Source organism: Dromiciops gliroides, chromosome 4, assembly GCF_019393635.1.
Source record: "Dromiciops gliroides isolate mDroGli1 chromosome 4, mDroGli1.pri, whole genome shotgun sequence".
NCBI lineage: Eukaryota > Metazoa > Chordata > Mammalia > Microbiotheria > Microbiotheriidae > Dromiciops > Dromiciops gliroides.
The window spans coordinates 227,996,155-228,009,116 of record NC_057864.1 but is presented as its reverse complement, the minus strand read 5'-3'; the positions used below and the strand labels follow the sequence as shown (position 1 = coordinate 228,009,116).

The following is a 12,962-nucleotide window of genomic DNA, read 5'->3' as shown; positions in this document are numbered from 1 at the left end:
AACAGGCACATTAATGCTATACTTGTGAACTGGTCCCACAATTCTAGAAAAAGCAATTTGGAACCATGACTAAAAAGTTACTAACTGTGCATATGCTTTGACTCAAAGGATATTATTCTAGGCCTGTAGCCACAAAGAACCTAAAAAAGAGGAAAAGAACACATGTATTATGTAAATGACACAAAATAATTGGTTTGTCTCTTATTGTGATAGCAAAGAACTAGAAACTAAGAAAGCATGTATCAGTTAGGGAATGCTTGAATAAACTATGATTGTAATGGAATATTCTTTGTAATCCAAGAAATAAGCAAGATTGTTTCAGAAAAAACCTGGAAGACATATATATGAACAAGTTGATGAGCCAAATGAAATGAGAATCAGAATAGTTTATACAATAACAACACTATAAAGACAAATTGTGTAATGAACAAAATGACCTATCACAATTCCAGAGGACTAATGATGAAACATGCTGCCCACCTCCTGAGAGAGTGGTGATGAACTCAAACAAGACAGAGGGGGCAGCTAGGTGGTTCAGTGGATAGAGCACCGACCCTGGAGTCAGGAGGACCTGAGTTCAAATCTGGCCTCAGACACTTGATACTTACTAGCTGTGTGACCCTGGGCAAGTCACTTAACCCCAATTGCCTCACTAATAAATAAATAAACAAACAAACAAGACAGACAGATATATAGGAAAATTGGGGGTAGTCTCGGATGGAAGATAGTAATATAAAGGAAGGCTGAGAAATGTTTTTTGCAAAAAAATGGAACTTTAATAGACATTTGAAGGAGGCTTAGGGAAGCTAAGAGACAGAGATAAGGAAGGAAAACACTCCATGGACGCACAGTCAGTGAAAATGCTCAAAAAATGCAATAGTCCAGGTATAAGATGATGAAGGCATGCACCAGGGTGGTTACAGTGTCAGAGAAAAGAGCATATCCAAGAGATGATGTTATTAAGGTAGAAAAGACTTAACAACTGACTGGATATGGGGGTGGGGTGGGAAGGAGAGAAGGTGAGAAAGAATGAGGAGACAAGGATGATACCTAGATTACAAGTCTGGTGACTGGGAGGATAGAGGTATCCTTAAGGACAATAGGGAAGTCTGCAAGATAGCAGGGTTTGGGGAGGCAATAAAATGAGTTCAGTTTCAAATTTGTTAAGTTTAAAGTGCCTATGAAACATCCATTTTGAGATGTCCAATAGGCAGATGGAGAAGAAGACTAGAGGTCAGGAGAGAGGTTAGGGTTGAACAAGTAGATCTGAGAGTTATCTGCATAGAGTTGATAATTGAATCCATGAGAACTGAAGAGATCATCATGTGAAATAGTTTAGAAGGAGAAGTGAAGAGGGCCCAGGAGACAGCCTTTAGGGGACCTCTTCCAGTTAGGAGGCAGATGAAGATACAACCAAGGAACTGTCAGACAGGTAGGAAAGAGCAGTGTCACAAAAACCTAGAGAAGAGAGTATCACAGAGAAGAGGGTGATACAGTGTCAGAGACTGTGGAAGGATAAGAATTGAGAAAAGGTTTGGCAATTAGTATCATTAGTTAACTTTGGAGACAGAAGTTTCATTTGAATGATGAGTTCAGAAACCAGACTGCAAGGAGTTAAAAAAAAAGAGACAAACAGATAGACTGCAGGGGTGGAGAAGGGAGAAGAGGGTATAGGAGAAGGATAGTGAGAGAGGGACAGAGAGAGAGAGAGACATAGAGAGAGGTGGAGGCACCTATTGTACATAGCCTTCTCAAGGAGTTTAGGTAAGAATTATTAGGGCACATATAAACATTAAAAATCATTAAGAAATAGCTAATGTGGGAATGTTTTCCATGACTATTTATGTATAACTTATTTTGAAATGCTTGAGTTCTAGTGGGTAGGGGGTGGGAATGGAGGAGGAAGAGAAGTTGGAACAATTTTTTTAAAAAATTGATGTTAAAATTTGTTTTTACATATATTTTGGAAAATAAAATTCTATTCAAAAAGTAAAAAAAGAAATAATATTTTTTAACAAGCATAACCAATGAGGAAATTTGTTTTTGCTTGACCATGTATATTTTTTAGAAGGGATTTGTTTTTCTTTAACAATGGGGAACTGGGGTGGACTGTGGAGAGCTGGGAAGGAGAGAAGATGGATTTTTTAAATTGAAAAAATAATACATCAAATTTAAAACCAAAACAAAATGGTCTATCAGTGTCTCATTTCATTCCTAGACAGGGTGTAAGGCAATCCTACCCCAGCATATCTGCAAGTACACCAAGAATCTAAGAGTGCATTTATGGTCAGAGGGGTAGAAGATGTCAATGTTACAAAAGCCATGTGACGATAGTATCCAGGAGGAGTGGATTAACAGTGTCAAAAGCTGCAGAGAAGTAAAAAAGGGACGAGGATCAAAAAAACCCAGGTCAATGCATTCAGCAGTTAAGTGATCATGGGCAATCTTGATCACAAGAATTTCAGTTAAGGTATTAAGAAATGAATGGGAGATATAAGACAGTAGCTAGCAGGGATAGGTAAAGTTTTTTGAGGATGGGGGAAACATGGACATGCTTGTAAGCAGTAGGGAAGCAGCCAGGAGACAGGGTGTGACTGAAGATTCATGAGGAGGGATGGTAGAAGGGGCAATCTATTGCATACAGGATGAGATGTGGAATAAGGTTTGAGGAGGAATGAAAAAGGTTTGGAAAAGGTGTTGTGGTAAGGAGGATAACGAATCCCTTAGGGATGTATAAAGGGATTGTCTTGCCACAGTGAAGTCTCAGTTCAGATTATGAAACAAATTTATAGTGGACCCAGGAAATATGGTTTAAGGTTTTATTTGGGCATTGTTAGCTGGATGTACTCACTCTGTTTTGCTCACAGGATCAAAGGCAGAGAATGGTAGGAGTAATTCAAAGTTTGGCAGTGTGAAAAATTATTCATTTGGACCCCTATTCTATTCCAATCAGTATTAGTCAATTGATATAATTCCATAGGGTTAGTGATGATAAGTTCTGTATATTAGGCCTCAGAGCTGTGAGCTGAAGATTGCGAGTCCACTCACTTAATCACAGAAAGCTAACTAGAGGCCCTCCACCCTTGTTTTTGCTTGACACAGTGACCAAGCCCAGTGTGGCAGAGGTGACTTACCATGGAAAGTTCTCCAACTTATTTTTGTACCCACTTAGTCAGTGGTGCCTCCTGCTTTGCCCAGCATGTGACACCCTGCTGATATGTCACTTTTGGTCCTCAAAAGCAAGTTCTATCAACCAATAAGATTCTGTATTTCATCATGCCTCTTTTGTACATTTGGGTATCAAACCCTATAAAAACAAGGTCCTGGAAGAAGGAGACATCTCATATCATGAGGAAGATATGAGGTCCACTTCATTAGAGGGTTCCATGGAGCCTTTAATAAAGTGCCATTGGCTCAGAGCTCTGCTTCAGTCTCTTTTATTGTAGGATGGATAATTTTAATCCCCACAGCAGGACAGGATCTTATATAGGATGAGAGAGCAAGGGACACAAGAGAAAAGGACAGAGTTGGATTGCTTCACCAAGGCATCAAGATGGAAAGGGGAAGATAGCCAATACAGAGGTGACGGCTTACGTAAGAGCTGAGGGCTAGAGGGATGGGTGAACAAGGTCTGGATTGGAAGGCAGAGGAAGAAGTGGATGATAACAAGGGAAAGGAATTACATTAACATTCATGTGGAATTCTGTGGTTAATGACAAAATCAAGGTTATAACCATCTCTATATGTAGCTGTGGTGGGGTGGAGGAGTAGGATATGGATGTAACACTAAATTGAAGAATTGGGAGGTTAGGGTATTTGAGGTAGTATCACTGGTATATTGAAGTCGCCTAGTATAAGGGCAGGTAGGTACCAGGAGGTAGGGAGAAGAGAGTTTGAGAGCCAGGCACTAAACTCATTGAGGAGATGAGAGAGTCTTAGAGATCTATAGAAAACAAGCTACCAGAATTCTGATGGGGTGATATCGATTGAATGAACATCTAAGGAGGAAAAGCTATTGAGTGATGGTGATAGAGAGAGTCTGGAAGGGGAAATAGGGAACAAGGAATAATTCAATTTCTTCAATACAGGGAAATATGAGTAAAATAACACCCAGTTCTGGAAGGAGTAGCTAGGGAAGTTGTGTCAACAAGAGGGAGCTATGTCTTGGTGAGTGCAAGATGGAGGCAGCGAGAATGGAAAAGCTTTTAGGTAAAATCTAGTTTGTTACCTATGGAGCACAGTATAAAGGTTGGGTAGCTTTGGTGGGAGGGTTGGGTTGAAGGGTATGGGAATAAGGAAGCAATCAGTAGGGGTGGAAAGTTCAAGTAAGTTATCTTTGTCCACAAGTGGAATTGTCCCAGAGCATCAGGAACAACTGTATGTGGCTGAAAAGAAGGATGGGAAGCAGAAGGAGATGCATGGAGGTACCTGGGTGGGAGCAAGGCAATCCCTGAGGAGATGTAGGTGGCCAGAGAAGGTGCTTGGATCTTGATGGAATAGCTCAAGAAAGCTAAGCCCAGTGGTGGAGTAGCATTTCCTATTACTGGGGAAATTTTCAACCAGGATAAATGAGGATCTATCTGGTACATTACTTAAGTTGAACTAAATGCTGCTAAGATACCTTCCAACTCAAATTCTAAAGCTATGAGTAGGGATCTTGAATGGTCAGGAAGCATGTTGAGGGTGGGAAATGGTAGGGAGAATGAAATGAGGGAAGAGAACTAATATTTTAACTTTGCTTGTTTATTACATCTAGCTTAAAGATGCTCTAGCATTCAAATTAGTGTTTTTTGAAAGATGAAGCTATAGAAGAAGGTTACAGAGACTTTGTCTTTACTGATTAGAGTTGTCAGCATAACACATCACTTCCCTCTGAAAAAAGTATACTTTCTTAAGATAAATTTAAAGGAATAAGAGCTATATGTTTTTATACTTAGAAAAATTATATAAAAGTATAAGGAGTGTTCAATGTATTTTTGTTTGCCCCAGGGACAAGTGGTCCTATTTGGATCAGAGTTCTCCTTATGGAGTATTGAAATGTAATTCTATAATTTCTAGAAATAGAAATCTCACCTTTTAACTTTTAAAGGGTAGGAAGAAGCAGGGTACATATAAACATTAAAAAATAACATTTTTAACAAGCACAAAAACTGCTAATGAATTCTTGATGAACTCATGCTTTTCACATCTCCCATTTCTGCCTACCTATCATCTGAAAAGCCTTCCACAGTGACAGAAAAGAAAGGCCAGCAGGGGAAACTTTAGCTATTTATAAAAACGACATGCACCTGTTCTGATTAACCAGCTCTCCTACCAAAGAGAAATTTGCTTATTACCATTCTCTTGTAATGGATAGAGCTCCCAAGATTTCCATTTCAGTTGGGTCTTCCTGGGATTGAGATGGATACTTAGTGACTCAGTTGATGTTCTTGATGTTCCCATAGGTGCCATCTCTTCCAAGAGCATTTCCTGTCTATGCATGTTGGCTGGGACCTAGAAACAATAAAAGAGAGTTGAATTATGAGGGGATCACTTAGAGCTGGAACTAAAACCTCAAAGAAAAAGATTAAAAGAAACATTTTCTAGGGACCAAGGAAAAACGGTAATTTTTTAGGAGTCTTGGGTCTCAGTTTTCTGATCTGTATAACTGGAACAATAATACTTACAATATCTATAACATAGGGCTATTTTGAGGAAAACACCTTGTAAACTATACTATATAAATGTGAGCTACTAAAGAGCCTTATTCAATACTGAAAAGCTCTAAGGAAGAAAGACAGGCAATGACAAAATAAATAGCATTAGCTAATCCATCAAGAGATTTGTGGTGGCAATGGATTATTCCCATTGCTATAATAATACAAATAATGATGAAAGAAACCTTATTTCTGAACTCCAGTCTTAACTTCTATCACTGGACTCTCCTCTATAATATTTCTTTCAGGGTTTCCAAACACTGCTTGAAAACATCCATTTATATGGAAGACCACAAAGTTATCCCATTCCACCTCCTAACAAATGAAAAAGATAGGCAGTTCTTTCTAAGATGAAATCTTCCTTTATATAACTTAAACAAGATTTATTAATGTTTTATTTTACAAATATTTTTAAATCTCTCTGTAAGAGATCTTTAATCACAAAGTAAATCAATTAAGTAAAACTACAGAGATCTCATCTAAAAGTAACTTTTTTAATCTGTAGTATCCCCACTTGATTTTTTCTAAATTAATAGAAATCTATTTTCTCTCCCTCCCCCATCCCATTGGAAAAAAAAAGAAGAGGAAAAACACATTTCTTGTAAGAAATATGTATAAGCAAGCAAAACAGATTCTTCAATGGATATATACAAAGTTATAGGTATATGTATATCAATATACCTATATAGAAATATCTATATCTCTCTCATTCTGCACCCTAAATCTGTAACATATCCATAATGGATAATATGTTATTCATAGGTCCTCTAGAATAATGAATGGTCACCATACTGATCATTGTTACAGCTTTCAAAGTTGTTTTTAGAGTGTTGTTATATAAATTGTTCTCTTAATTTATTCTTCACTTTATACAAGTCCTCAAAATTGTTCATTTAATAATACTGATGTTATAGCATGAATTGTCCTTCTTGCTTCACTATGCATCAATTCATATAAGCCTTTCCATGCCCTTTTGAAGCATCTATTTCCTTATTTCTTATAGCATAATAGTACTTCAGATTCCTATAACACAAATTATTCAGCCATCGCTCATTGCTGGATATCCTCTTAGTTTCCAGGGTTCAGTTTTTGTTGTTGTTGTTTTGGCTACCATAAAAAGAGCTGATTTTAAAAATTTTGGACCTTTTCCTCTTTATATAATCTATTTTGGGTATAAGTCTAGGAATGGTATAGCTGGTCAAAGGGCAAGCATTGTTTTGTGATTTTTTTTGTGTGTACAATTCCAAATTGCTTTCAGAATGGTTACATCCATTCACAAGTCCACTAACAGGACATTAATGTGCCTTTCCCCCCATAGCAACTCCAACATTTATCATTTTCCTTTTTTGTCATCTTTGCCACTCTGAAGGGTATGAGGTAGAATCTTAGAATTGCTTTTATTTGCATTTTTCTAATTAGTAGTGACTTAAAGCATTTTTTTTCATATGGCTACAGTCTGAATTTCTTCCCTTGAGAACTATCTGTTCATAGACCATTTATCGATTGGAAAATGCCTCTTTTTCTTATAAATTTGAATCAGGTACTTATATAGCTTGGAAATGAGAATTTTATCAGAGAAATTTGCTGAAAGATTTTCTCCCAGTTAATTATTTCCTTTTAATCTTATCTTTATTAGATTTAAAAAAATAACTTTTGCCTGCTGGTCCTAGTTCAGCCTGTTATGGGGAAAATGGGGTGGGGGTTTGGGATAGAAGTTGGGGTTCTTAGGAATTCCTCTTTAAAGAATTACAACCTCTTGCACACAAATTCAATAGAATAAGATAATAGTTTATTTAGGGGCTGGGGAAGGGAAACCGAGAGAAATCCTTGGACTTCTCATGGGGAGAAGGCATGGCATAGAGAGTGGCTCTGAGATACCAATCTCCTCAAGCAAGAGACAGGCAGATACTTTTATAGAGGACTGATGGGGGCGATCATCTGACTGTGGAAAGTTCCCTTATTGAGGGAGGACCATCCCCCACTGGTGGTGGCTAGGGGAATTGGGTGAGGGGTGGCTGTGGATCTCTCAAGTCATCTCTCTCCTCCTCCTACCACAAAGGCAGCAGCCACACCTAATCTTATCTCCCCAGGGATGAGGGAGACTGGAATGAAGGGTGATGGTCCAGGAGCTAGCTCAGTCCTGATCAGGTTCTACTTATCTCTTTAGGTGTGTCTGTCCTTTGGTTTAGTTTCTCAAGGAGAAGGTTCTTTGATGTACCCCAGAGAACTTCTGGGGTGGCTTGGGCCCATAACAAGCCCATCTGGGAACATGAAGAACTAGTCTAAACCCTCTTCCATATGTTAGTCCTTTAAATATCTGGAGAGATCAGCTTTTCCCTATGTTCTCTTATCTAGGTTAATATCCCAATTGCTTCAAACATAATTCAGATTTCCTTTAGTCTAGACTTTGCTCTTCCCCCAAATAAATCATACCTTCCCCTTTCCCACCTGATATCCTGGTTCATCAATTTCTCTTTCCAAATCCTCCAGGACAGTTACTGCCTCCTCTCCATTCTCTGGATGATGATCCTGCACCCAGGTTTGCAGATCTTTGGGCAGGATAGTTAAGAACTGTTCCAATACCAAGAGTTCCAAAATCTGTTCTTTAGTATGCATCTCTGGCCTCAGCCACTGATGGCAAAGTTCACGAAGTCGAGTTAGAGCTTCACGAGGCCCAGGCGTCTCCTGATAGCAGAGCTGCCTGAAATGCTGGCGGAAAACCTCACTTGTGCTGTGATCATGTTGCAAGGTCGATTCTTGCCCCCAGTAATGTGCTTCCTCTTTCACTATAAAAAGATCTTCTTGCTCTTCCAGAGCCTCAGGGTTAAGGGGTGTAGCCATTCTAAATTTGTATAGCAAAAAATGGGGCACTATAGCTGGTGCTAAAGTCTATAATTTACAGTGATCCTTTTCTGTTCTTCCTTGTTGTTACTCCTGAGATATAAGAAACAGTTTAACACAGAGAATGACAAAAGTTACTACAAATGTAGGGACATGCTAATAAAAAGCAAAGCAAAAGTTCACTGACTTCGATTGGAAGAAATCGCTTAATAACTAAACCAATAGGTTACTGAAATAGTGGGGAACTTATTAGTCAGGGTCACAGAAAGTTAGCAAATGAAGGTGTTTTAGGGGTCATCTAGACCACCCCCTCATTTTACAGCTAAGAAAACTGCCCGGCAAGGGGAAGTGACTTGTCCAATGCTTTAAAGTAATTTTGTGGTAGAATCAGTACCTATGTCCCTATAAGTCCTGTTTGCTTTTCCAGTACTCCGTTAGGAAAATGGGCAGCTAGGTGGCACAGTGCTGGCCCTGGAGTCAGGAGGACCTAAAATCAAATAGAGCTTCTGACACTTTCTAGCTGTATTACTCTGGGCAAGTCACTTAATTCTGTCTGCCTCAGTTTTAAGGAAGTGGCAAACCACTCCAGTATCTTTGTCAAGAAAACTCCAAATGGGGTCACGAAAAGTCTGACATATCCGGTGGACTAAACAACCAACAAAAAAATAATTGGGAAAATGACTAGGGTATAACAAAATTTTACAGATCCCAAATTTTCACTATAATAATGTGAACAGTTCCTTGATTATTGAATTCCTGAGAAGGGGAAGGGTTCACTTGTAATTTGATTAAAGAACTTCCATTAAGACAACTTTCCCTTTATCAAAGCAGATCGGAATTATTTTGCAATATAGTCTTAGGGAGTTGCCTGATGTACTGATAGGTTAAGTTATTTCTATGGGGTTACACAGCCAATATCAGGGGGAGCACTTGAACCCTGGTCGTTCTGATTCCTAGATTGACTATCCACTACACCACACTGCCTTTCTATAGCTTAATCTCACTTCCTCTTCTGCTGGCATGGAACAGGCTTTATGCCCACTCTGCAAAGAAGCCACTCTTGTTTTTCTTCTCCCCATACCCGGGGAGGGCCTAGAAGAGAAACTATGAGGGCAGGGAAAAAGGAAGCGGAGCTAGTAGTGGATAGACAGATTAAGATACACACTGTATAGAAGAGCAGTCACACCGAGCTTGACGGGAATAAAACAAAGGGGGAAAAAGACAAGACCTGGATCTCAGATGAGCTAAAATCCCTTCTACGCTACTGCTAAAGGGCGCAGTCCCCTCGCAGAGGCAGGTGCCAGACACTGCCCCAGGTCTTCAGCTCTCAGGCCGATTCAGAGGCTCTGCTCCTCAATGTCTGGAGGCGCCAACCTGAAGGAGCTCTCAGGAGATCTCTAACTTGGGGACCAGAGGTAGGCCTTGGCCGCAGTAGGCACCGCAAAAAAGGAGGCGGGGCCAGAGCCTCAACGGAAGCCCCAGAAACAGACACCACCCCTAACCCCGGCTTTCTCGGGATTCACTGCCCTTTGTGCAGGCGGGGCTGAGAGGACGGGGAGGGAAGCGCCGCCGCACACCTGCCCCACTACGCATCCCACTCACCGCAAGCACGTAGAGTTAGGGATTAGACGATTCGGTTCCAAAAAGGAGGCGACAAGAAAGCAAAGAAGGCCACAGGCCCCTTTAGACTACTGACAAAACAATGAGTGCAAAGCTGTCCACCAATCCAAGCTAAACCTGGTGAAATGCCGTCATTTCCGGATCTCTCAAAGAAACACCTCGCCTTTCTCACCCCGCCCGCTGCCCTGATTTGCAAGCGGTGTCCAATTCTGCCAGTATGACCAGAACTTTTTTTTCTCTAAGACATAAGAGTATGTCCGATCTGGAGGGGGTTTTGCTCCTACTCCTGAACTCTCTCTCGCTATACGTTTTCTTTCTCCGCATTACTTATGGTATATGACTCAGGGCCCAAGCAGTCGCTGCAAGGGCTTGAAAGCCCTATATTATATTAGATCTGCAAATTCAATTTAGCGAATATTTATAAAGCAACTACTATGTAAGAGCAAACTGTGGTTAAAAAGACAAAAATGAAACAATCCCTGCCTCAATGGCTTTAGTTTTACTAGAAAATACAATATACATAGAAAAATGAATATTAAGAGGCTGGGGCAAAAAGTTTATCTTTCTGTTGTGGGTGATTTTTGAAGTAAATAGAATTTGATTAGGGAATCAGATTTCCCCTAAGAAGTGTCATCTCAACTGAGGTTAAGGATTCAAGGAGGCAGAGAACATAAGAGCAGATACAGAAGACACCTTAAAGACACCTTAAAGATCTAGTCCACACCCTAATTTTACAAATGAGGAAACCAAAGTCCGGTGAGGTTAGGTCATTTGCCCAAGGTCCCAGATGTAATCATTCTGGCAGTGCCAGAATTTGAAACTAGGTCTTCTGAAGTGTGGATTGAGAGAGGACATTTTGCCAAGATGGGAAAATTAGGTGGCAAGTTTGGCTGGAAGACAGTATCTATGAAACAAAATGAAATAGGTGCTTGATAAAATAATCATTAAGCAGAATGAACCAGAATTGAATATTACCTTTTTGGGTTATATGAAACATCTATAGCTAGGAGAATTTTTTCCACCAAGCAAGGGATTGAAAATATTTTACATGAAGAAAATCAGTATCAATGAGATAAGGAAAGCCTTCAACTGGTGGAGAAATGGTGATTTTTTTTTTTATACAACAAAACACTATTGGTGAAGCTGGAGATTGGTCTAACTGTTCTGGGAAACAATTTGAAATTATGCTAAAAATGTCCACAGCATTTGACCCAGAGATTTTGCTGGGAGATATTTGATTCAAGCCACATAGTAGCACTTTTTGTGGTACAAAAAAAACTGGGAACAAAATAGATGTACATCAACTGGGGAGTGGGTGAACAAACTATTCAGCATATGAATGTAATGGAATATTACTATGCCATAAGAAATTATAACTATGGAGAACTCATAGAAGCATGGGAATATTTATATGAACAGATAGAGTGAAGCAGAATGAGAAAAAAACTGCAATAATATAAATGGAAAGAAAAATCTCAACTAAATGCTGCCTAATTAGAAATGACCAGTCCTGCAGAAAACTTGAGAGAATGCACCTTCTTTCTAGAAGTGGGGAACTATGATGAAGGAATATTTCATATGTTGTCAGACTTAACTATGTTGCTTGGTTTTGCTGAATTATCTTTTTTCTTTTACCTTTTAAAATTTTGTGTAGGGAAGGGGGAAAGATATTTTGAGAAATGAAGGTGATATAAAAATAAAATATACAATAATTTGACTTGTTATCCTTGAATCAATGTGAGTGGGGTTCTATAAAAAAAAACACATCATTCTGTCTTCTCACTTCTTCAACCTTTCCTTTCCATTCTCTACTCTCCTGTTTTACTCTTTCCTTTCAGGTTCCCTCATCTTTTTTCCCTTCCTTCTTCACTCCCCTTTCCCTTCTTTCTCATTTCTGATCTTTTTTCCTCTTTTTTTCTTGTCTTCTCTATGCTTTTTCTGCCTCTGTTCAAGTGACCTCCTTCATCCTTCCCATTCCTTTCCTGTTTCAAACTCAAATCTAACTCTCAAATCCAGTGCCTCTTCCTACTCTGACACCTCATAGTCTAACCCATTCCTCCCTACAAATGGCTCATGTCCAAATTTAGCCCCAGACTTCAGCCCTCTCAGTATTGGTATTTCTGCCAAGATCCCTGTAATTTATTACAGTAGAATCTTCATTATTATTCATTGGGTTATCCAGTAGCCTTCAGTTGGTATTGAGAAAATACAAACTCAAATCTTATTATCAACCAAATATAATTAACAAAGTAAATATTCTGTCAGTAAAAATCATGATTAAGTCCAAAGTCAGATAAATTATTTTTCAATCATACACACACTGCTTTGTTATTGATTAGTGCAATTAACTGAGAAGTAATCATACCTTAGAGAACTGAACAAAGATACATACCTTTCACAGAAGACAGATATTATTTCTAAAATCACATCTTAGATCAAATTATTAGGGGTAAAATGTCAACTCTACAAGAAAAAAAAGCAAGAGACAGAAAAAGAAAGCAGTAATACCATCCCCACATCTCTAAGCCATAACCATTCATTGACTTAGTAGATATTCTTAGATGCCCTGGACTGCAGGTAAAGAAATCTTTCCAAAGAGATTTGAAGCTTGATAGGTTTGAATAAGTCATTCCAAAGCCCCAGTTTCTCAGATGACATTCCTAGCACTAGGGAATTAGATAGTTTTTGTTAGCTTGCTCTAAGGCATTTGTCTACCCAGTCACCAAGATGATTTTCTGATGCTTGATGAGATACTAGGAGTGACTGTAGCTTTGTCAGTAGGATTTCTCTGTAGTTTCATGTGGA

General features: G+C 39.1%; 2 protein-coding genes across 2 annotated transcripts in view; one reads left to right on the top strand and one right to left on the bottom strand.

Moving 5' to 3' along the window:
* Window positions 1–12,962, top strand: part of LOC122752702 (zinc finger protein 850-like) — a 1,092,329-nt gene that overhangs the window by 255,519 nt on the left and 823,848 nt on the right.
* Window positions 1–12,962, bottom strand: part of LOC122752722 (zinc finger protein 436-like) — a 35,477-nt gene that overhangs the window by 1,861 nt on the left and 20,654 nt on the right. The window contains 1 exon segment of the mRNA XM_043999611.1: window positions 12,887–12,943. Within this exon segment, the coding sequence (XP_043855546.1) occupies window positions 12,887–12,943 (57 nt within the window).